The sequence below is a fragment of the Anolis carolinensis genome, chromosome 5 (genome assembly GCF_035594765.1).
Source record: "Anolis carolinensis isolate JA03-04 chromosome 5, rAnoCar3.1.pri, whole genome shotgun sequence".
Lineage (NCBI taxonomy): Eukaryota > Metazoa > Chordata > Lepidosauria > Squamata > Dactyloidae > Anolis > Anolis carolinensis.
The window spans coordinates 103,804,631-103,830,398 of NC_085845.1; the positions used below are offsets into that span (position 1 = coordinate 103,804,631).

At 39.8% G+C, this 25,768-nt stretch overlaps 2 protein-coding genes across 2 annotated transcripts in view; one reads left to right on the forward strand and one right to left on the reverse strand.

Annotated features, from left to right (window-relative positions):
• ablim2 (actin binding LIM protein family member 2) overlaps positions 1-2,778 on the forward strand; it is a 74,012-nt gene extending 71,234 nt beyond the window's left edge. Inside the window, exon 21 of the mRNA XM_008115915.3 lies at positions 1,751-2,778. Within this exon, the coding sequence (XP_008114122.1) occupies positions 1,751-1,864 (114 nt within the window). The 3' untranslated portion in view covers positions 1,865-2,778. The remainder of the gene's footprint in view (positions 1-1,750) is intronic.
• Positions 2,779-4,075: 1,297 nt separating this feature from the next.
• The window catches only part of LOC100559998 (solute carrier family 2, facilitated glucose transporter member 3), a 35,177-nt gene continuing 13,484 nt past the window's right edge, over positions 4,076-25,768 (reverse strand). The window contains exons 4-10 of the mRNA XM_008115914.3: positions 25,486-25,726; positions 23,726-23,888; positions 21,949-22,136; positions 16,975-17,079; positions 14,531-14,632; positions 11,041-11,244; positions 4,076-8,870 (exon numbers count right to left, since the gene is read on the reverse strand). Of these exons, the coding sequence (XP_008114121.1) occupies positions 8,643-8,870; positions 11,041-11,244; positions 14,531-14,632; positions 16,975-17,079; positions 21,949-22,136; positions 23,726-23,888; positions 25,486-25,726 (1,231 nt within the window). The 3' untranslated portion in view covers positions 4,076-8,642. The remainder of the gene's footprint in view (positions 8,871-11,040; positions 11,245-14,530; positions 14,633-16,974; positions 17,080-21,948; positions 22,137-23,725; positions 23,889-25,485; positions 25,727-25,768) is intronic.

A 25,768-nucleotide genomic window follows, 5' to 3' on the forward strand; every position in this document is an offset into this window, starting at 1 on the left:
AAACCATATTTCTAGGGCTTGGGACACAGATTTTCCAGATATCCAAGCCTAACAGAATAGCACGTAGAGAGGTTGCTGTAATGGCTTTCCAATGCTGCAAGTAAGTTGAGGAATATCTGCAGTAGCAGGGAGGGTTAGCAGTCACAAGACTTAATTTTAAGCAAGTTGCAAACAAGTATTACTCTGATTTTTCTTGTAATGATGATCTCAGGTGCAAACAGATAAATCAACAAGATAATTAAATAACAAACGCATGACTGTTATGTTATGGAAATGATGTCCAAAATAAGTAGTGAATCTAATAAAGTCTAAGGCCCTTCTACACTGCTCTATAGCCCAGGGCCCTATCCCAGTTTATCTGCTTTGAACTGGATTATATGAGTCTCAACTGCCAGATAATCTGGGATAAACAGATACCATATATACTCTAGTATAAGTCAACCCGAATATAAGCCGAGGCACCTAATTTTACCACAAAAAACTGGGAAAACTTATTGACTTGTGTATAAGCTGAGGGTGGGAAATGCAGCAGCTACTGGTAAATTTCAAAATAAAAATAGATACCAAAAATTACATTAATTGAGGCATCAGTAGGTTAAATGTTTTTGAATATTTACCGTATTTAACAAAAACCCTAGTAAGCTTAGCTTTGTAAGTGGGAAAGTGGGGTTAACAAAAACAATACAGTATCAACAATAACTTAATAATAATAATAATAATAATAATAATAATAATAATAATAATAATAATAAAGAACTTTATTTGTATCCCGCCCAGTCTCCCCATGGGGACTCAGGTCGGCTTCCAGCATAGTAACAGGCAAACATTCAATGCATATATAAACAATACAGAGTAGATATAGATCTGTAACTATATAAACTTTCACATAGCATTTCCCCCTGAAAGGTTTGCAAATTCTCTCTCTATATATGTGCATTCCCTCCTGCAATATTTGCAAGTCCTATATATATGTTTATATCTATCTCGACATCTCTCTCTATATGTGTGTGTGCATTTACCCTGCAATATTTGCAAGCCTTAGATATCGATATCCATATATATCTATCTAGACATCTCTCTCTCTAGAGATAATTATATCTATATAGGATTTGCAGAAACTTGTAAACATGTGAGGTGAAAATTCATATATAAAATAATGTTTATATATAGATACAGATACATGGAAAACTCTAGATATCTATATGTATATAGGATTTGCAAAGACTTGCAAACATATGAGGGGAAAATTCATATATAAAATTAACGTATATAGATAGATACAGATGTATAGGTACATAGGGATTGCAAAGGCTTGCAGTGGAAGCCTTTGCAATTGGATGGTTTTATAAGATAAATTGAGATTTCTTCCTGGCTTCTCTCCCTCTTCTTTTCCTTTTCAAAACATTCCCTTGGTTAAGAGCAAGGAAGGCTTTGGAAAAGAAAACACTGATAAGGGAGGAGATGAAGAGAGAGAAATATGTCATATGTTTCAAGCAATAGCCTCTAGGCTCTGCTGCCCGGCCTTGACCCCATTATAAGCCAAGGAAGGCTTTTTCAACTCACAAAAGGGCTGAAAAACCTGGCTTATCTTCGAGTATAAAAGGTAATCTGGGAGCAGATCCTGGGATGTAGGGTAGTATGGAAGGGGCCTCAAACTGTTTATTACTGGTATCATACTTAAAATGAAGGCTTTTTTGGAAGTGCTTTAGACTTTCCTGTGTTTTTCTTCTTCTTTCTTTTCTTTATTCAGCGGCACTTGACACCTGAAGAATTTCAGGAAGTTTTCAAAATGAGCATTGAGCAATTTGAGCGACTTGCACTCTGGAAGAGGAATGACCTTAAAAAAAAGGCTTTGCTTTTCTAGCATACCAGAGAGAAACGTGCTTGATAAAAACAACCTATACACTAGCCACAATTTTATCATGTGCACTTGCTGTTGACCCTTTATCCAGCTTCATTGTGTTTGGGATGGGGAAGCAGAAACCAATATGGGAGAGGGGACAGTGCTTTTGTGTTGCCCAGACAATATCTTAGTAACCACTGGGTCTCTAAAGAATATAACAAACCTTGCTTTAATTTAAATTGCTGCTTTAGCTTTTGCTTGTTGCCAAAAAATAGGAAAGAAACAAGTGCCATTTTGATCACAAAAGAAGAAAAGTCACCATTTGTTGCACTAATAAGCAAAACCTGTAAACAATGAAAACAGAGATAAGAGTGAACGTCCCCAGAATTTTTTGAAAAGCATTACTTTGAAGCAAACGTGATAAAGGCCAAAGAAAAGCATGTTGGAAAGTCACTCTTGCCAGTGTTTGTGTGTGAAATCTTTTTAGGAATAAAAGCAACCCTATAATAAAGCACTTTTAAGTCTCATTCTCTCACTTAAATACAGGCGACTGTTTCAAATGTAAAAATGCAAATGAAAGAGAACTATCAAAATTTTTATTTTATTAAAATTAGATTGTAATATAAATGTGTTCAGACTACAACAGAGGCCGTTCGTTCAACCAACAGCTCATGGTAGATTTGAAAACGTGTGAACAATTTACTTTGGCGGAAACTTGCTTCCCTACTTTGGGTTAATTCAGCTGTAGTTCATGTTAAAAATTAAATCTTCACCAACAATCAGTACATTCTTGTGTGGAAATATCATAAAGTTGTGCAATTCTGATTGTGTATTTCTATTTTTTCTACATTTCATTCTGGTACAAAGAATGTGTAATGAATCCTGATTATATGCACACATTGGTGTCCACATTAAAATATGGTTTTGTAACTGAATGTTATATGGTTTATTACTGCAGTGTTTTCTTCACTTAAGGAAGTACTGTTTAAGGGTTTAACACCTTATTAGTAATATATACCATTTGCCTGTAACAATAACTCTATGAAGAACCTATTTGTCTATGAGTAGTCCATCAATACTTGAGTGATGAATCATTCAATTAGTTACTTAATTTAAAGCAGTGGTTCTCAACCTGTGGGCCGTGAGGACAAAAATCTGGTCTGTGAACCTTCCTCTATATTTATTTCTGATCCTTTCTACAGAACTGACCATTGCATTGAATAGACCACATCAGCTCTAGATGATTAAATATGGTTTCTGTGGGCGAGCAGATGGCGACTACTGGATGGCATATGTTCTGTATGAGAAACTAGAGTTGATGTGGTCTGTCCAATGCAGTTTTCTGAATCAGCACCCCAAATAACCAAACTGAATCTAAAGTTGACCAAAAACTGATTTGTAACCCTTTTGGTACTGATGTTGGAGAGTGGTCCTTAGTCAAAGTGGGTCCTGATTAAGTGGGCCCTGGTCAAAAAAAGGTTGGGAACTACTGATTTAAAGCAATGGTTTCCAACTTGTGCTCCGTGGACCACCAGTGGTCCCTAAGAACTAAAATATGGTCAGCGGCCTTACTGTTACTACACCATTGTAGTAACCGAAAGTGACTGGTCTTGCGAAACCTTCCTATAGTGCCAAGACAACGGGGATGTCGGGAGGAGAGAGGCTGACTACCCACGAAAGGCACGACAAGCCTCCTGACTGCTGCTTCTCCTCCTCCCTCTTTCTGAACAGAGCCGTTCCATGTGGCACCTTGAAGCGGGAATGCCTTGGTGTCATCGTTTTTAGGCCTGTTCCTGGGGTTATTTGGTATGTTGATTCATAAAATTGCATTGGATAGACCACATCAGCTCTAGATTATTAAATATGTTTTTCTGTGGGTGAGCAGATGGCAACTACTAGACGGCATATGTTCTGTATCTGAAACTAGAGTTGGTGCATATCCAATGCACTTTTCTGAATCTGCACCCTAGATAACCAAATCTAAAGTTGACCAAAAACGGATTCGTAACTCTTTTGGTACTAATGTTTGGTACTAATCCTGGTCAAGTGGTCCCTGGTCAAAAAAAAAGTTAGAAAACACGGATTTAAAGCCACGATTGGAAGGAAGCTTTGAAAGTAATCTTACGTTGGCAAGGGTCACAATGCATACACAGCACAGTGGAATAGTTCACTGTTAAACAATATATATAGGCTAAAAATGAGTAAACAGTAAAGCAAGAAATTAAATATACATTTAAAATTTTCATCCCAATCTTTTATTTTAAAAAAATCAACACATTCACAAGAGTAAGACATATAAAACCCACTGGAAATCTTTACAACATAAAGAAAAAAGAAAGTAACACACACCTTTGTGCAGATACATATGTTTGCATACTGCAATCAGAGGGGCACAAAATGTGGAATGCTATTCCACCCATACAGAAACAATTTTGCTTTGAAGATGTCAATATTCACATACTGAAGCCAAACGAACTGAGCTGCATGAAAGCACATTATGTCTCAGTGGAGTAAATAAAGGAGATTTGAAGTGTAAAAGATAAACAGAATGAACTCCGAGAGAAAAGGCAGATCCAATTATAGAAGCCGGGTTTGATACATAGATTGGATTACTTCTCAAAGGGGAACTAGAAATATATCTCATCTGCATATTTGACCATCCAGTTTGCCTTCAGTTACTCAGTAGTGTGAGGCCACTTCTACACTGTCATATAACTCAGATTATCAAAGCAGATAATCCACATTATCTGCTTTGAACTGGATTATGAGTCACTGCCATATAATCCAGTTCAAAGCAGATATTCTGCATTTTATATGGCAGTGTAGAAGAAGCCTGAGTTGCTTGTGTGAAGTTATCCTTCAAGTGAATAAACGTGACGTCGAAGAATCCTCTTCCTTTAGATTCTCCTGACTCTCAAGTCACAAATGCTCACGTCTGTGTCCAAAGAAATACACATTAGCATGTTTCCCAGCAGCAGCGCAGGTCCTCTCAGGGCCTTTCTACACAGCCATATAACCCAGAATATCAAGGCAGATAACCCACAATATCTGCTTTGAACAGGGTTATCTGAATCCACACTCCCATATAATCCAGTTCAAAGCAGATAATGTGGGATTTTATACAGCTGTGTGGAAGGGGCCTCGAAAGTACAAATTTAATACAGTAGACTCTCAGTTAACCAGAATTCTAGCAAAGTGAAAATTTCAAGCAACCAGCAAAAAAATTCAAGAAATAATTTAAATAAAAATTAAAAATATATGTGTAATACAGTAAAATTGTATCTTTATCTTAATTTGCTTATAATTACAGTATTTCAATATTAGTATCAAGTCAATACCGAGTTTATGGTGTAGTATGATGTATAGTATTAGTCCTATTTTTTAAATAGTAACTCTCAAACTACATTAATAGAGTTTCTACTAATCCCCACAGGGGACAGTTAACTGAAAGTCTACCATACTAGTTTTTTAATGTGTTAACTTCAGGACATCCCAAAGAATACCAAGAACTATGGCTTAGTAGGGGGGATATCTCTAAAATGCCACACAGATCCCCTGAAAAAAGGACATGCCAATCCATTAGTTTAGGTTTATGGTGTACTTATCACCACAACTTGACCTATCTTTCCCTTCACTCCCTGAGCAGAAACAGAAGAAGCCACTAGTGCACATGGAACTTCTCTGGAATGTAACTTTCACAGACTAAATTACAATATATTATAGTTATGCATCTATAAAAATATATCTCATTAATGATAAGCTGGGTCTGAAATTTAGGAATGTGCAACTTGACAGGCTAAAATAGAGCTGCCCATTCTCCCTTCTCCAGCATGGCAGTCCTTCCAGCCATTGAATAAGCATCACAAAAGAGACAGAGGAACCAGCTAGGTTATGCTATGTTAAAGCGGGATCCCTTGGAACTGGGTTGGCCCAATTGTCATGATCCAAGCTCTACTTATAGCAGGTGACTCTATCCAACTGGGTGGAAGTTGACCCGCAGTCACCAGAAGGAGGCTGCTTCAGCCAACCCAATTGAACACCTCTAAATTCGGATTCCAACCCCAACATATACAGTACAGCAAGATACATTTGTATCATGGTGTTCATAATACATATGGAAAATTAGCCAAAAGAAACCCTGGTTATATACAATCAATAAATATTTGAGAACTACTCAGATGTTTCAGGCTTACATTTTGTCTTAGTTTTTAAAGTATGTTTCAGTAACTTTGGTCTGTGTTTCTACTTGCGTATGCTAACAGCTTCTCACATTGAGAACATGCCATACATTTCCATGTACAGTAGAGTCTCACTTATCCAAGCCTCGCTTATCCAAGCTTCTGGATAATCCAAGCCATTTTTGTAGTCAAGGTTTTCAATATATCATGATATTTTGGTGCTAAATTCGTAAATGCAGTAATTACAACATAACATTACTGCGTATTGAACTACTCTTTCTGTCAAATTTGTTGTATAACATGATGTTTTGGCACTTAAATTTGTAAAATCATAACCTAATTTGATGTTTAATAAGCCTTTCCTTAATCCCTCCTTATTATCCAAGATATTCGCTTATCCAAGCTTCTGCCGGCCCGTTTAGCTTGGATAAGTGAGACTCTACTGTAATAATGAAGTAATTCATTACCAAAATTCAAGTTAAAAGGTAGTCTGCCTCTTTCTATATTTAGACTTCATCCTTTTAAAAAAAGGACAAACTAATCCATTATTGCCACTAACAAAAAAAAAATAGTAACTCAAACTCCAGTTATGACTCAAATATGTATATTATTGTACCTTTAAAAGACAAAAAAATATGGAACTTAATATGCAAGAGGAATGCAGAAAGGTAATATGTTGAGAGGCCATCGGGGTTGGCTGAGGGCCCTTCCACACAGTCCTATATCCCAGAATATCAAGGCAAAAAATTCCACAATATCTACTTTGAACTGGGTTATCTGAGACCACACTGCCATATATCCCAGTTCAAAGAAGATAATGTTGGATTTTATTCAGCTGTGTGGCAGGGACCTCAGATGATTGGTCCTTTGTCCCAAAAAACATTAGGTTTGCAGACTGAGGGACATGTCTTTATCATGGAAGATTAGCCCTTGAAAGAATCAGGTTTGTTCTTCCCGCATTAATTTTCCTACATCTTGGCAGCCACAAGATGTCCATTCATATCTTCAAAATCTTACCATAAAATGACCAAAAGCACCCCTGGAAAAATCTCTTTTTTTCACTACAATTCCTATGGCCTGTTACGGGGGAAAATAATATACTCCCCCATACTGGCAAAAAATTATAGTCAACCCTCCACATTCACTGGAGCTGGGGGCACAGGGGCCCTGTAAAAGCGGAAAAAACATTTAGGAATATTGAGGTCCTCTAGGAGAGCTCTGTGGCCAGCTTCTGGTGGAAGTTGACCATAGTTTCATGCTGAAGAACCTAGAGATTCCTAGGTAGATGTTATTTCTAGAGATCTCTAGTGCAGTGGTTCTCAATCTGTGGGTCCCCAGGCATTTTGTCCTACAACTCCCAGAAATCCCAGCCAGTTTTACCAGCTGTTAGGATTTCTGGGAGTTGATGGCCAAAACATCTGGGGACCTACAAATTGAGAGCCACTAGGGCCTCCAGTGTGATGTTATGGTCAACTTCTCATGGACGTTGACCACAGTTTTACTGGGGGGCCTAACAGATTCCTAGAGATAATGTTTTAATTAAATCCACAAAAGCCAAACCTGTAAATATAGTGAGCTAATTCTATTGGAATTGTAGTTTTAAAAAACCCATGTTTCCAAGTTCTGGCCTGCAGTCCTTCATTTGTGAACAATGACTGAATGTATCATGTTGCAAGGTCCCATTTACACATCACAATTTTCAAGTAGTACTTAATAAAAACTCTTCAACACACTCAGCAAATATTCTGACAAGCATGGAGCACATAAAGAAAACATGCTTTTCTTTCAAAGGTCCCACTTTTCTGAAAACACACTTTAACCCTAAAATGGGACAGGCATAATCCACCCGGGATCACACCCCTGTCGGCAAGGTGACTTCTTATCTCTTTGGTATCCCATCACCTATCTTTTTACAGTCATAGTGCTTCTTACCTTAAAACATCTATCTAAAACATTTGCTCTGGTTCATTTATACATAGAAGCCTCTTTTTACATAAAAATAAATATTTACAACTCATGTAACACGTAAATAAATACACTCTAGAAAATAAAAATATTTTGATTGTACAAAAAAGAGAAGTAGTATCCACTGTATCATTGCTCCATTTCCCAATCCCTCCCAATTGATGAAATAAATAGATTTGACAGAGCTTTCCCAGCAGATGAAATCCCATGTTTTGGACACTTTCTACAATCACAGTATAGAAAGTTGTCTTAACAAAAGAGGAGCTGCTAGCTCATGTACAAAAAAGCATTCTTCCGAAGCTGTTAATAAACAATACATAAATGTGTTAGCCCCTGTGTAACAATTCAACATGAGTGGAATAAAAAAAAAAGAGGGAGAGAGAGAGAAATCAGCAATCTTTCTCAAGTCTCTCTAGATGAGTGACAAAATGGAGCAAGTTGGGAAGAATGAGGTTAGATTTGCCATAACACCTTCAAGTGATGGGAGCAGTTAAAAGCTCCCTACCTTTTTCATAGTTTAGTACTTTGCAAAAGTCTTGGCAGACAGAAGGAACTGAGAAGGGAAATGAAAAAAATAGCAGCAATTTAAAGGTTATAGCGGCTTTCCCCCCATGAGGATTAACCTCAATGACAACAGGTGTCAAGAACAGAGCCTCTTAAACGCTGGCGGCGTCATCTTTTGCAGGCTGTATGCTTGTCAATTCCACCATTGAGTTCTTTTCTACAGGAGGTGAGGCAACACCATCCTCTGTTCGCCGCTCAAAGCCACTAGAGATGTCTTCAAAAGTCCGGCCTTTTGTCTCAGGGACTTTAAAGAAGGTGAAGAAGAAGAAGAAGACGAGAAAGACAACAAAGACGATGAAAACATATGGGCCCCAGTACAGCTGTAAAGAAGAAGAGAAATGGTTATACTTCAGCAACATCGGGCAAGATCAAGCATAGCTACAAAGAAAAGAATCATAGAAATTACAGCTACTGATCCTTTTTTGCTGCAGAGTGACAGTGCTCTCTGCCTCAGACCACAATAAGGTCACAACACTTATACTACATTGTGCCCACATAGGAAGTGTTTACAGAATTTGAGGCATCTTGTAGAAAAGGTCCCACCTAAGACAGAGTATATTCCATTCTTAATGATCTACTATTTGTGGTCTACTGCAGTGGTTCTCAATCTGCAGGTCCCCAGGTGTTTTGGCCTTCAATTCCTAGAAATCCTAACAGCTGGTAAACTGGCTGGGATTTCTGGGAGTTGTAGGCCAAAACACCTAGGGACCCATGGGTTGAGAACCACTGGTCTACCACAACCTATTGGTGCTTGATGTGCTGGGTACACATTAGTTCTGGTCTTCTGTTTGGGGCGGGATGATAGTGATAGTGTAGTGGAGAAACTCTCTACAGTATGGACTGATCACTGCTTGGTTAGATTTAGGCTAACCGGGACTCTGAACAGAGGTGGTGGACCGACCAGGAAGGTCCACCCCAGGAGACTTATGGATCCAGATGGATTCCTGATGGCTGTTGGGGATTTTCCTGCCATTTCGGTAGGAAAGCTCTGGCAGAATTCTAAAATTCAGAGGGGCTAGGGCTGTAGACACGATTGCTCCTGAATGTCTCCTTTTGCAAAGCAGAACCAAGTCAGCCCACTGGTACTCCCGAGGAGCTGGTGGTGATGAAGTGAGTGAAACGGAGACTAGAGAAGCATTGGCATAAATCTCAGCAAATCCAATCGAGCATGGTCTAGAGCTCATTTAAATGCCTATGCCACACCAATGAAGGTGGCACAAGGACAGTTTGTGACCGCCAACATTGCATCTGCAAAGAACCGCCCAAGAGAGCTGTTTCGAGTGGTCAGAGGACTTTAAAACCCTATCCAACCATGAATCCCTGACCAATCAGCAGCTCATTGCGATGAGTTTACCAGGTTCTTCGAAGATAAAGTCACTTGGATCCACGCAGACATTGATCCTAGTGTTGATGCAATCTCCATTGATGTAACTGAAGCAGCTGTCTGTCCTAGTTTAATGAATTCCTTTCAACTTGTTCAGTCTGAGAATGTGGACAAGATCTTGGGGAGGAATGAGAATGACCACTTGTTCTCTGTATTCTTGCCCATCCTGGCTAATAAAATCAGCAAGGGGGGGGGTGGACTAGCAGGAGGGTGAAGGTGCTGGTGAATGCCTCCTCGACCCAAGGCATGATGCCAAGTAGTTTTAAGGAGACAACAGTAAGTCCACTATTAAAGACTGAACTACCGGCAAATATCAAATCTCCCTTCCTGGGCAAGGTTCTAGAGAAGGTGGTGGCCTCACAACTTCAAAATTTCTTGGATGAAACCGATTATCTAGATCCATCCCAATCTAGTTTCAGGCCTGGTTACGGTACTGAAATGACATTGGTTGGTGGATGATCTATGAAGAGAGCTAGACAGGGAAAGTGTATCCCTGCTGGTTCTCCTGGACCTCTCAGCGGTTTTCGAAACCATCAACCATGGTATACTTCTGGGCCGTGCTTCCTGGATGGGACTTAGGGGCACTGTCTTACAGTGGCTCCAGTCCCTGCTGGATGGACGGGCCCTGATGGTGGAGCTGTGGCCTGTGGGTCCAGGTCTGTGGCCTATGGGTCCCTCAGGATTCAGTTTTGCCCCCATGCTGTTTAACATTTACTGCTGGGAAAGATCATCCAGAATTTTGGAGTTTGGTATCAAATTTACGCAGATGACACCCAACTCTATTACTCTTTTTCACCTAAAGCCAAGCATGCCATTCAGGTCACGAACTGGTGACTGTCATGAGGGCCAACAAGGTGAAATTAAATCCAGACAAGACAGAGATACTCCTGGTCAGTCGGAAGGCAGAGCAGGGTGAGGAGTTTCAGCCTGTGCTGGATGGGGTCACCCCCCCCCCCCCCCCCCGAAGACACAGGTTTGCAGTCTAGGGCTGCTCCTGGACTCGGCTCTGACCCTGAAACCCAAGGTTTCAGCAGTGGCCAAGAGGGCTGAGTGCTTTTGCCCAATAGTGTGTATGCCAGCCCAAATGCTCAAACCCAAATCCTTACCCTAGCGTATGGGAAAAGCATGGCCACAAGGAAATTGGATGTCCAGTTTGAGAATCCTGCCACAGCCACCGCTGCTGGACGAGGGCCTTGGCTGAAGAGTTCGGACACAATAAACCAAGGGATGGGACCAGGGCCAATTTCAAACAAAGCAACGAAAGCAAGAGTAGCAATAATGCTGATGTAGTTCATCCAGCTCACAATATCCTGCAACAGAAAAATGGAAAATTAACCACTTTGGGCATATTTGTACAGAGGGCCTCAGCCACCCAGTCTATTAAGCAAAAGTCTACATACAGATTCCCTGGATCAAATCACTGAACACTGAAGATACCTTTACAAATACCAGCAAGAAACAAACTTTTCACAATCCAGTTGGAGAAAGACATGTGCAAAACAGGCTCTATTCTGCAAAACAGCTGGCAGTGCTATTTTTATTGTTGAGAAATGTTTGGCTGAGAAATGTTTAGTATTTGTGATATGGCTGGGATTTTCCACCAAGGTCGCATTGATTTTTGGCAGTAGAGTGAAGTGCTTGACTTTCACATGGACCTATATGAAGATCAGGGTTCTCCTCCCACCACTCTACATTTAATAAAGGGAAGGATGTGCTTCAATAGCCCTCACTAGTCTAGCAGGTGCCATTTGGAATTTTGTATAGAATGTCCCCTAGGAACACACTGTTATGACATAGCTTCATGCACTCTCTGGGGAAAGATAGTCTGTCCTCATTCCCCAAAGATTGTCAGCATACTGGCCAAGATCCAAATCTATATACCCTGTTTCCCCTAAAATAAGACATCCCCAGAAAATAAGACCTAGTAGAGGTTTTGCTGAATTGCTAAATATAAGGCCTCCCCCGAAAGTAAGACCTAGCAAAGTTTTTGTTTGGAAGCATGCCCGCCGAGCAGAACACCAGAGCACGCAGGATTGGTAAATGTACATACCATAGATTGTTGTACATGGAAATATTGGTAATAACAAGAAATTCTTGATAGGATTCATAGTTTGTCTGGTTATGCTGGTTTATGATGACAACTACTGTACAGTATATAATAAATGTTCATTTTTTGTTCAACAATAAATGTGAATTCTTCTTCATGGAAAAATAAGACATCCCCTGAAAGTAAGACCTAGAGCATCTTTGGGAGCAAAAATTAATATAAGACACTGTCTTATTTTCGGGGAAACACGGTATGTACATGGTTTTAGACTGTTTCAGTTTATTTATTTATTTTATTTATTATTCAGTGTTAGTGAGTTCTTCAATGCCTCTTTAGAATGTTCAAAGTACTTTTATTTCCCTCCACAAATACTGTTTCAATTGATTTTATGCTATGCTACCCAGAAATGCTATGACTATCTTAATATATCAAATGATGTCACACCATTCCTTTGAGGCGCTGAGTCTGAAATTTCAAAGGGTACACGACCAGACTGCAGGGGACAGTCAAACTGTCTCCTGAAGTGTTAGCAAAGCTTTTTGAGCAAAAACGTGCTCAGACCAAGACAGAATGACTAATGTTATCTATGATCTGATTACAAATTTGGGTTACTGCAATGCATTGTACATGGGCCTGCCCCTGAGCTTGGTCCAGATTGTTAAGTCTGGTCTTAAAATAGTTTGCTGGCTTCTTCTATCACAAGTTCAAGAAAAAGGTTTTAACCTTTTAAAAATAGGTTATATAATCTTCTATATCTACACATAATAAAAGTGAAAATATGTATTTGCATATGTGGCTGGATTGTCCACTTACACTGACAAACTCCTGCCTCCTCAAACAGCTATAGCTCTCAGCCCTAAGGAGACAACAAAGGCCCTTCCTCCAATGACATTGCAGGTTATAGTGAGCACCATTAACGTGAACGAGAGCCCTGCCAATGTCCTCCACAAACACAATACTGCCCACTACCCAAGTAAAGGCTTTCATATGTGGACAATTTCGTCTTAGATTTTATGTGTTTCCTCCACCACAGACATCCCAGTGTTCCTTACTCTCATTTGGTGTGGAATTTGCATGACCCCACCCACTGTCTCTCCCTTCACCCTTTCCTATTCTTTTCTATGGTACACAGCAAACAGAGGAATTGATCAGCAACTGAACATACTGGAGGAGGTTGGAGAATTCACCATGATTGACAGAAGTTGTAGATACTGGGATGAATAGCTCACCTGCAATCTAAGAGCACTCTGAACGCCATCAATGATGGGCCTGGAACTAATTTGGCACACAGAACCCCCATGACCAGAAGAAGAAAAAACAGGAGCTTTTTGGGGAAAATTTACCTTGATTTGGGGGAGTTGTAGTTCAACTACATCCAGAGAGTACTGTGAACTCAAACACTGATGGATCTGGACCAAACTTGGCACACATACCGGATATGCCAAAATTTGATTACTAGAGGGGTTTGGGGGAAACTGACCTTCCTTTCTGGGAGATGCAGTTAACTCACAACCACAGAAACTGTGACCTCCACTGATGATGTACCTGGACAAACCCCCATGACTAATTCAACCTACTGAAGTGATCTGAGGGGACTGACTCACCATAGTGGTAGTTGTAGTTTACCCTACAGCCAGAGAGCATGCTGAACCCCACCGATGATACAGCTAGAGTAAAATTGCCCAACATAACAAACTTTAGGTACTGACTGAGTTTTTCAGGATTAACCTGATGCGATATGAGTTGTAGTTCACTCGCAACCATATGCATTTTGTACAGTTTTTTAAAATGACTTTTTCAAATAACCTGGGCAACACTGGGTACCCAAACTAGTATATAATACAGTATTTCTAATATTTTGCTTTCCTGTAATATTTCATTAGACTGTAAGTTCCTCCTGGTGCTACAATGTTGTGCTGCTTTTATATCTCTGATTACTATATGAAATTGTTCTTGCTACAATTCTGTGTTAGCCCCTCAGAGGCCACTTCCACACAGCTGAATAAAATCCCACATTTTCTGCCTTGAACTGGGATATATGGCAGTGTGGCAGTTCAAAGCAGATATTGTGGGATTTCCTGCCTTGACATTCTGGGTTATATGTCTGTGTGGAAGGGCCCTGAGAGACAGTCACCTGATATGTCCTCTAAACAAGAAGCAACATGAATCGTACTCATACAGAACCCATAGGGATAATTGTACTGATTAGAAAAAGGAGAAACAAATGTATTGTGCTATAACCTTTTTTGTAGCCAACAGCTGCAAATAACTCTTGAAATGGTCTGTAAAATAGTTTTTCCTGTTCTTCTTCCTGGATACCTCATACAAGAGACCTTTTCTTGCATATCACATTTATTTCTGGCACACAAAAGCTTCCTCCACAATTAATTTGTTAGTTGTTACAGTGGTACAATGTTTCGTTAAGCACACATATAAACACTGGAACAGACCCCCCTCCCTTCCAACACTGTCTAGCTGAATGACTTATCTCCTGACCTGAGACAGCCCTGATATTCTAACTCTGCTCAAGGATAATTCTGACAGCTTACCTTTAATGCCAAGCTGAGGGTCATGATCGCTGCGCAGACAGCCATGCCTCCCAAACCAATTAAGTGGAGCGTCCTGCGCCCTGCACGCTCCACTAGAAAGAGCTGCACCACGGGAAAGAAACAACACATTGCTTTTGTCAGTAACTGAAAGTAGAGATTATCTCTCTTATAGCCACCAGTATCTCTTGTCTTTTCTTCTACAAGCCTTGTAGGTTTAATGTAGTTTATTGAACTTGGAAGGCAGGATGATAAAGCTTGCCGACCAAAGAGATGTTTGTAAAAGATTTCCTTTTTGCTTTTCTTTTTATGAGCTTTACAGGACAACACCAGCTACGCCCCCCCCCCCCCGCCCCCACAATCCTGGCCATTGCTTCTAATCCCTTTAAATTCAGAGATATACTGGCTCTGAGGCTCCATTTAGATGTGATGCCCAGTAGTAATTAACAGAGCGATCTTCTATGACAGTGGTTCTCAACCTTCCTAATGCTGGGACCCCTTAATACAGTTCTTCATGTTGTGATGATTCCCAACCATAAAATTATTTTAGTTGCTACTTCATAACTGTAATTTTGCTACTGTTAGGAATCATAATGTAAATATCTGATAAGCAGGATGGATTTTCATTCATTGGATCAAATTTGGCACAAATACCCGATATGCCCAAATTTGAATACTGGTGGGGTTGGGGAAAATTGATTTTGTCACTGGAAGTTGTAGTTGCTGAGATTTACAGTTTAACTACAATCAAAGAGCAGTATGAACTCCACCAATGATGGAACTGAACCAAACTTGGCACACAGAACTCCCATGACCAACAGAAAATACTGTAAGGGTTTGGTGGTCATTCACCTTGAGTTTTAGAGTTGTAGTTCACCTACATCCAGAGAGCATTGTGGACTCAAACAATGATGAATCTGGACCAAACTTGGCATGAATATTCAATATGCTCAAATGTGAACACTGGTGGAGTTTGGGGGGGAAAAGACCTTGACATTTGGGAGTTGTAGTTGCTGGGATTCATAGTTCTCCTACAATCAAAGAGCCCCTTGAACCCCACCAATGATAGAATTGGGCCAAATGTCCCACACTGAACCCCCATGACCAAGAGAAAATACTGGGGGGGGGGGATTTGGGAGGAATTGACAATAATTTAGGGGATATAGTTCACCTCCACCCGGAGAGCACTGTAAACTCAAACAATGATGGATCTGGACCAAATTTGGTACAAATACCTGATATGCCAAAATTTGAATACTGGTGGGGCTTGGGGGGGGATTGATTTTGTCATTTGGAGTTGTAGGTGCTGGGATTTATAGTTAACCTCCAATCAAAGAGCACTCTGAACACAACCCATAATGGATCTGCACCATCTGTTTTCAAAAAAGGAAGAAAGGGATAGGCGGAGAGATCTTCAGCCTTATCTGCCAAAGGGGTTCTTAAGACCATCAAAAACATAGGTTTTCTGATGATCTTTGGTGACCCCTCTGACAACCTCTCGCAACCCCCCGCCCAGGAGTCCCGACCCCCAGGTTGAAAAACACTGTTCTAGGATAAAAGTGTCAAACTAATTTTCACAGTGGCGCACATCAGCCTTATTGTTGCCTTCAAAGGGCTGTTTGTTATTGTAAGGCTGTATAAATGTAATTATGTTGCCCTGGCATTGAAAGCCCCATGGGCCACATAAAATGATATGGTGGGCTATATTTTGGGCCTTGTAATTCCAGAAAAACACAATCCAAGTTTTAACCAGCTGGCCAACTGATTAAACCAAGGCATATCTGCAGTCCTACATAGTATAACTATGTGCTCCAGGTCACCTTGGTTAAGAGCCCAAGCCTAGTACCCTTTAGATGAAGGTAGCATTTCATTATCAGGAAGGAATGCAAACATGGGAACTATTCATTTGCCCCTCACTTGACAGCAGCATTCCACCTTCCAAAGTCCAAGGACCCAACTCAGTGAACACTTCCTGCTGATACGGTTCCCAGGTGGCTGGACAGAAGGAGGAAGCAATGCCCTAAATTCTATGCAGAATTAGACCAGCTTCTCGCTATTGAAATCCATGAGCTTAAGCTTGCTTTACTTTGTATTGCATTTAACCCAGCATGAGAGAAGCCTCCCATAGGATGGTAAAGCTTCAAACATCTGGGGGTCCCCTGGGCAATGTCCTTGTGGATGGCCAATTGTCTCACACCAGAAGTGACTTGCAGTTTCTCAAATCGCTCCCGACACACACAAACAAAATAAAACTAAACCCGATGGCTGTAATCTGGAGGGATGCAATGGAAGGAATTTTGAAAAAGATAATATTTTTCAGTAGTAGCAGAGAGGGTAAGCAAGCACGTGCTCACCCAAAACATGAATGCTGGTGGCAGTTTACAGAAACATACCATCCCATTTCAAAAACTACTTGGAGAACCTAATATATGTTCAGCAATACTTACTGATACTACTGTGAAGACTGTGTTGATGACTCCAGTGCCAATGGTAGCATAGACAGGCTCTTTCACACCAGCAGTTTCGAATATTCCAGTCGAATAGTATATCACCTACAGGGAGAGAAATGTTGAGATCCAGCATTCAAAAACAAAGACAAAAAAATGATTGGATCTCAGCCAACTGGTGTAAATCACTATTACAGCCAGCAGATGCTGCTGATGTGACTATCAGGCCCATCTACATTGACTATTTAATTCAGTTTGAAGCAAGCTTCAAATTGCAACAGCCAGGCAAGAAATGAAGGTCTTTTTTTGCACACACAAAACTACATATACGAGAGTTCTTTGTGTGCATCAGGACTCTGTGGTTTGCGTAATCACCATCCAAGCCTCAAAAGAGTTCCAGGATTTCCTGTGTAATCATCTGCATGAAACCACTTTCAGCAATATTGGTTTGAAATTGCATTAAACAGTCGGTGTAGACAGGCCCTTCATCACTCTACACTCTACAGGATGTTTGCTTCATTGGAGAGAATTAATGCAGCAAGAAGTTTATAAATATACTAGCTGTGCCCGGCCACGCGTTGCTGTGGTGAAGTATGGTGGTATGGGAAATAAAGTATTGAGGAATTGGTGGTAGTTAAGGTCAAGGGTAAAGGTTTTCCCCAGACATTAAGTCCAGTCGTGTCTTACTCTGGAGGTTGGTGCTCATCTCCATTTCTAAGCCGAAGAGCCGGCGTTGTCCGTAGACTCCTCCAAGGTCATCTGGGATGACTACATGGAGCGGCGTTACCTTCCCACCGGAGCAGTACCTATTGATGCACTCACATTTGCATGTTTTCGAACTTCTGGGTTGGCAGAAGCTGGAGCTAACAGTGGGGGCTCTCTCCGCTCCCCCAATTCAAACCTGTGGCCTTTCAGTCCAGAAGTTCAGCAGCTCAGCGCTTTGACACGCTGCGCCATCAGGTGATATTATTTCCTAAAGGTTGTGAATATACAATATTTCTGATTGGTTTTTTTTGTTTGTTGGAGGCAAGTATGAATGCTGCAATTAGGAAAAATGATTAGGATGTAATGGCCTTGCAGCTTTAAAGCCTGGCTGTTTCCTCCGAGTGAATTTTTTGTTGGGAGGTGTTAGCTGGCCCTGATTGTTTCCTGTCTGGAATTCCCTTGTTTTCAGAGTGGTGTTGTTTGCGATATTTTATGTGCTTCTACTGTCTGTGGCCCTGAGAAAACAGAGGATTTTCCAGACTTTGATGATGGGAATACTTTGTTGGGAGGTGTTAGCTGGCCCTGATTGTTTCCTGTCTGGAATACCCTTGTTTTCAGAGTGATGTTGTTTGCGATATTTTATGTGCTTCTACTGTCTGTGGCCCTGAGAAAACAGGATTTGCCAGACTTTGATGATGGGAATACTTTGTTGGGAGGTGTTAGCTGGCCCTGATTGTTTCCTGTGTGGAATTCCCCTGTTTATTTACTGTCTTGGTTTTAGAGATTATATTGTTCTGCATTATTCTATCCCAGTAATTATTTCATATTAAAGAAGAATCTCACTTATCCAACATTCGCTTATACAATGTTCTAGATTATCCAACGCAGTCTGCCTTTTCATAATCAATGTTTCTGTAGTCAGTGTTTTAAATTCATTGTGATATTTTAGTGGTAAATTTGTAAATACAGTACAGTAGAGTCTCACTTATCCAACATAAACGGGCCGGCAGAACGTTGGATAAGCGAATATGTTGGATAATGAGGAATTAAGGATAACCCTATTAAACATCAAATTAAGTTATGATTTTACAAATTAAGCACCAAAACATCATGTTAGACAACAAATTTGTCAGAAAAAGTAGTTCAGTACACAGTAATGCTATATAGTAATTACTGTATTTATGAATTTAGCACCAAAATATCACGCTATATTGAAAGCATTGACTACAAAAATGCGTTGGATAATCCAGAACGTTGGATAAGCGAGTGTTGGATAAGTGAGACTCTACTGTAAATACTACATAGCATTACTGCGCATGGAACTACTTTTTCTGTCAAATTTGTTGTATAATATGATGTTTTGGTGCTTAATTTGTATAACGATTACCTAATTTGATGTTTAATAGGCTTTTCCTTAATCCCTTCTTATTATCCAACATATTCACTTATCCTGCCGGCGTGTTTGCGTTGGATAAGTGAGACTCTACTGTATATTTCTAATCTTATATTATCTGCTCAGAACTGGATTATATGAGGCCCCTTCTTCACAGCTGTATAAAATGCACACTGAAGTGGATTATATGGTAGTGCGGAGTCAAGATAATCCAGTGCAAAGCAGATAATATAAGATTATAAATGGGTTATATAGCTGTGTGGAAGGGCCTTGAGTCTACACTGCCATATAATCCAGTGCAAATTAGATAATCTGTGGAAGAGGTCTAAGTGAGGCCTAAATCTGCCTGTCCCCTAACTGAAACCTGGCTGTCCCTTGGTTGCTAGGCAACCAAGTGGGCAGAGATTAGCCCTCTAAACTGGCAGCAATTGGATAAAAAAAATTATTGCTCTCCCTCTAATTAGGACTTTATTTTTCTTTTCTTTTTGTTGTATCAACCTTGAGGCGTGGATGATGGGTTGTGTTGTCAAATTTTGAGGTTGGGGGGCCTGTACTTTTGTTGTTTTGTGAATTGCCGTGATGCCATCACTCTTTTATATATATATATAGATTATAGGTTTTAGAAATTAGTGCTTATCTGGATGGACCTATTATTTTTCTTGCATTTGTTATAGTTTGGCTTACAATCCTTAAAAGACTTCAGCTTGATTTGTTTAGATATCATACATCCTTTCCTGAAGTAGCTTCTGGTATTATGATTTTCCTGCTTATTTGTAATACTACTTTTTTGTCAATGTTTCATGTATATTTTATCATAGGTTGTAAGTTGTGGTATTCTATTTAATGCTGTATATATCTCCAACCCTTTGTTATTCATATCGAAAGTAAGCACAAATTTTATTTTCATTTGCTATGATATTATTTAATATTCTTTATTTTTATGATGGTCTTTTATGGTTTAAAATTTCAGTGCTTAAAAGCAGAGAGACAATTGTATTTGGTATTTGGTAGCAGAGAGACAATTGTATTTGGTAGCAGTTCCTCTTTAGGAACTGCATCTGTGTGCAAAAAGATTTGGGTTTTCTAAAACAGGCCCACCCTATCAGTGCCCACACGATCCTTGTTTGGGAGGGAGCCTCCCTCCAGGAATGAGAACCCTGTGTGATCTCAGCTCATAAATTTCAGAAGAAGGCAATGTCCATATTGCAGGTTCCCTTTTACAGCGCTTGTTCTCAGCATGTGGACTGCCTGGGGCCAGGGAGGAAAGAGAAGCCTTATTCTTCCCATTCCATTCCATTTAATATCAAGGGAAGGAATGCAAGAATAGAACTATGTTATCCACATAACCAGTGATTACTAATACATAAAAAGCAGTACAATTATCATACCATTTCACTAACTGAGGGAACCCAGCCTCTTATGTCTGGTCCACCAGCCTGTTACTGTGCCAAGCATTATCCTCAAACTAACCTGTTTTGCAGGTCTTTTATGAGAATATTTTTAATGAGCCCATTTTGATCCATCAATTCTCTCACACTTCTTATAGTAAAATTAAAGGTTTCCCCTTGACATTAAGTCTAATCTGGGGGGTGTGCTCATCTCCCATTTCTAAGCTGAAGAGCTGGAGTTGTCCATAGACACCTCCTAGGTCATGTGGCCAGCATGACTGCATGGAGCGCCGTTACCTTCCTGCCAAAGTTGCCAAAAACTGGGGCTAACAAAAAGAGTTCACCCCGTTCTCTGGATTTGAATCACCGACCTTCAAATCAGCAAGTTATGCAGTTTAGTGGTTTAACCCGCTACACAACCCTAAAAGAGATTATAGCTCTCTGGATTCTTTTTCCAACGCATACAATTCTATTAAGCTTACCATATTTTTTAATTGGCACTAGTCTTCTGCCCTTAACAACTACTCACACAGAAAGAGCCTCCTCTAAATAAATACAGTTGGGCATCCCCTGGGCAACGTTAAACGGCTAATCTTTCTAACCCAAAAGCATTGCTTTATATGTAATGCTTTTGACACTAAATAAATGAAACTGACAGATATGGAGTGGTTAAAGATTTGCCCATCTCAGAGCAAGGAAAACAGATAATTTCCCAATTAAGGGTTCTCCAGCTGGTGACAGGTATCCAAGAACAGATATAGCAATTGTTATCTTCACCGGTGTGGTGAAATCATGAACTACATCCAATCTATAGAATCTCCCTTTATTCAAAATCCTTAAAAAGTGACTTCATCCCTGTATAATCTGAAATAAATCCCGGCGAACTCGGTTAGATTTACTCCCAGCTAAATGTCATGGTACTGGAACTAAACAGTCCTAACTCAAAAATCTGTATGGGATTAGGAAGGGGCAGAAGTCAACAAAATATCGGGGGGGAGGTGAGTTATGTCACATCCAAACTGTTTGCAGTGCAAGGACACAGCCAAAAATGCTGACACAAAGTAAGACTGTGTCCTTAACACAGGCTGAGCTTCTGTTAGGTCAGCTGGACCTTAAATGCCTTCGGGGAGAGAGGGCAGGTTATAAATAAAGTTTTATTACTATTGTTTATATTAACTATCTCAGCAAATTAAAATCATATTTCTAATATTCCATCTCTCTATTGTTAAAACAATTTAACAGTTCAGCCTCTAATGACCTTTATCTACCATATAGGTGTTGCTGGTATATGCTGTTTTTATAATACATTTGGAGAACTGAGAGTGAATTACTGCAGCTGCCTAACACCCAGTGAGCTTAATGCACCATCCCTCCTTCCAGTCTAAACCCCTGTCTCTGCAAACCAGCCACTGAGAATGAGGCACCATCCCTATTAATGCCATAGATGTTTAGCAGGTAAAAAAGTTATTGTAATGGAAGAAAACCTACCGCATTGATGCCTGAGAGCTGCTGAGAGAGCTGGAGTGAAATGGCAATGATAATGGCCTGGCGGTAGCTGGGAGAGCGGAAGAGTTCAGGAATGGGCACTTTCTTCTCTTGGGACATCTTGACGCTCTCCTCTTTCATTTCATCAATATCACTCGAAACATCTTGGACACCACGAAGTTTCTGAAGAACTTAAAATGGGAATCAAACATCAGACGTACGTTTTTAGAGTCAAAACAAATGACACTGAGATGTGTCTCTACCTTTGAAATTTTTTATCTTTAACTCGATATTGTCCTAATTTTCTACTCAGTTCTGAGAGGAATTGATTTTCAGTCTAATCCATTAACACCATTGTCACCAAATTTTAACAAAATCCTCTTGGGCCCCTTCTACACTGCCATATAATCCAGATTATCAAAGCAGATAATGCATATTATCTGCTTTGAACTGGATTACAGTATATGAGTCTATACTCCAATATAATCCAATTCAAAGCAGATAATCTGGATTTTATATGGCAGTGTAGAAGGGACCTCATCCATCCCTTGCCATCCGGATTTCCTCTCCTCATTCCAATTACTTGGGAGTAATATTAGGCTTGCCACCCTCTTTTGGAGAAGGGATTCCCACTCTGTTTTGCTTTTGAAAATTCTATAAACTACCCTGGTCTATGAACCCATGTTGAAGGCCTAGAAATGCTTCCAGTCTTTTTCAAAAAAGCCAAAACAATAATCATTCCCACAAAGATAGTTCCCTGAGAATGCTATTAATAAGATGCAACTTCTTTCTCCACACCTATATTTCCTCACTGCAAAGCCAAAACATGGAAGTAGCACAGTAGATGTCATGAAGCTTTAAATTCCAATATTGTTACTTTTAGTCATTTCAACATCAGTCATGCGAATGATGCATATTTTTGAGCACTGCGAAACATTTGCTCATTGGCTGGAATCCTGTAGATTAAGCCCATTTAGAATAGATCAGTTGAAGCAACTGTTGGATTGTGAGTCAATAAGCACCTAACTCTAATGGATATTCAGTGAGTCTGTTTAACTCAGAATTAACAATGATTTAGGATGTTATTTCCAAATGTCATAGGAAGACTCCAGGAAAGTATATTGGAGAATTTTACATTTATTGTATTTTAAAGTAAAATATCAACATTGTTAAGGATTTTTTTCGTGTCAGGAACGGCTTGATAAACTGTAAGTCACTTTTAGTGTGAGAGAATTGGCCATCTGCAAGGACATTTGCCCAGGGGATGCCTGAATGTTTGATGTTTGACTATCCTGTGGGAGGCTTATCTCATGTCCCCACATGGAGAGGTAGAGCTGACAGATGTAAGCTCACCCCACTCCCCGGATTTGAACCACCAGCCTTTTGGTCAGCAGTCCTGCCAGCACAAGGGTTTAACCCATTGCGCCACCGGAGGCTCTTATTGCTAATGAATAATGCAACACAATACTTACAAATGGGTAACACATAATATTAATTATATATGATTTCATCTAACTTAAAATTTTACTCTTTACAACTTTCAATTTAAAACACACCCAAAGCATTTTATTTTGAAACAATGTCCAAATATGATAGTAACCAGACAATTCTGTTTAAATAAATGGTGGGAATCCATTACCGATTTTAAAAAGTGGTGGTCGTGAGGTGATAATAAAAAGTACAGTATTTATACTCCAGTTGGCACACGGGTATAGTGGCCCTAATACAAACTGGCAGAAGGGAATGGAGTTGATTGATAATATTTTTACTTTGTACTTACCTAATTGTGCCTTGTCTTCCTCCTTCTTGTTGATCAGCAAGAAACGTGGGCTTTCAGGACAGAATGGCAGCAGTATACATTGTAGGATGGATGGAAAAATGGTGCAGCCCAACAAGAGTGGCCACAGAGTTTCTGTTCCCATGATGACGTTTAGGCCAAAGATCTAATTGTAGCATTTGATGGAAAAAGACAGACGAGGAGGATCAGGAACTATTCTTGTATATTGACAGTTGACTACAGCATGCCTAAGTTTGGATAACATCTGTTTCATATGATTTCAACTGTCATCACTTCCTGCATGAAACCCCAATAATTGTTTGCTGAGGAGCTGCTGATTCTGTTATAGATCTCAAGTTTCTCTACACCCCAGAGATAAAGAGAGTGGCTTTGCCCAAAACCTCACCCATCCAACCCCATTTAATTGATTTAAACCACTCTTCAACTCAAAATGATTTCAGAATCAGTGGCATCGCTAGGGATGTGCCCCTTCCAAACAGCTGAATAAAATCCCACATTTTCTCCTTTGAACTGGAATATATGGCAGTGTGGACTCAACCCAGTTCAAAGAAGATTTTGTAGGATTTTCTGCCTTGATATTCTGGGATATAGGGCTATGAGGAAAGGGCCCTGAGTGACATCATCAGTGTTGGAAATAGCAATCTTCTCAAGCTTCCACTTGTTATCTGCTATAATTGCTTACATGTGTATTGGTTTGCAATTTTACGTTAACTCTTTGTTGTGGGAGGGGCTGCAGACCATGTGATCAGGTCTGGGCTTGTTCAGGGCTCTGACTCCATTTTAGAAAGGCAGAAGCCATTAGACTTTCAATGTAGAGACTTCAATGGGAACTATGTGCCTTTAGAAGACTGCAGGAATAGTACAGTTTAGACTTCAATGCAGCAACTGTACACTTAGAGACTAGACAGAGATTTTCAGAACAGAGAGATGCTTTGGACTATGGACTATGTGATTATAAGAAAGATGCCCTGTGTTACCCATACAGAGAAACTACTTCAAATCTACTTGTAACTGGATTCCTATGCAAAGTACATGTATGCTGAATACATGAAGTTTGTGAGTAAACCAACTATATTACTTTTAAAGAAGTATGCTTATTTGTCTCTTGAGAGCATATATTTTAAAGGAAAATATATTTTAAGGGAGAATAGATGTTTTTGGACAACTAAAAAGGAACACTTCTAGATCTTGGTGAATATATATCATTTGTGCATTGGCATGTCTTTGTCCCTGGCAGTTCAAAGACATAATTAAGATATCAGTTTAACTGCTGAGAAAGCTAGTTGCCTTGCATGAATGTAGTGAACGCCATTTTCCTAAAAAGGTTATGACTCTAACAGGTCATGTTTTTACCAAGAGGTTATGGGATCATTTTCAAAAAGGTTATGACTTCTAACAAGGTCATCTCTTTTCAAAGATCATAAAATGTCCGAAAAGCCTCTGGAGATATCAATTTTCCAAAATTCAGAAGAAGTGACATCAAAATAGCTAACTATAATGTTTTTGTGCAATCTTTCTATTATTTTTATATTCAAAATTCCTGTAATTAGATATAAACAGAAAAACATTTTTGTGCAATCAGTTCTTATGTGTTTTCAACTGTGTTACAGGTCAACTGAGTTACAAGGACTGACTCTCAACTAAACAGGATTATAGCCTCAGGCATTAACTGCCCTTAAGCACTATCAATGAATCACAAAATTGTGCAACTATGCTACAACCAAAGAAAAAGTCTGGCTTACCTGTGCCACCAAGATGCCCACAACAATGCCAAGCTGCTGGAGGGTGCCAAAAGCCCCTCGCAGAGCAGTGGGAGAGATTTCACTGATATACATGGGGACAAAACCAGAGGTGAGACCGCAGAAGATGCCAATGACAAAGCGGCCAATAATGAACATCTCCATAGCCTTTGCCAACTTGCATAAGCCCATCAAAACAGCACCTATAATGGCCAGAACGTTCACCATCAGCATAGAGTTCCGTCTGCACAAAGGGGAAAAAACATTAAGATATAAAATCAGGGAG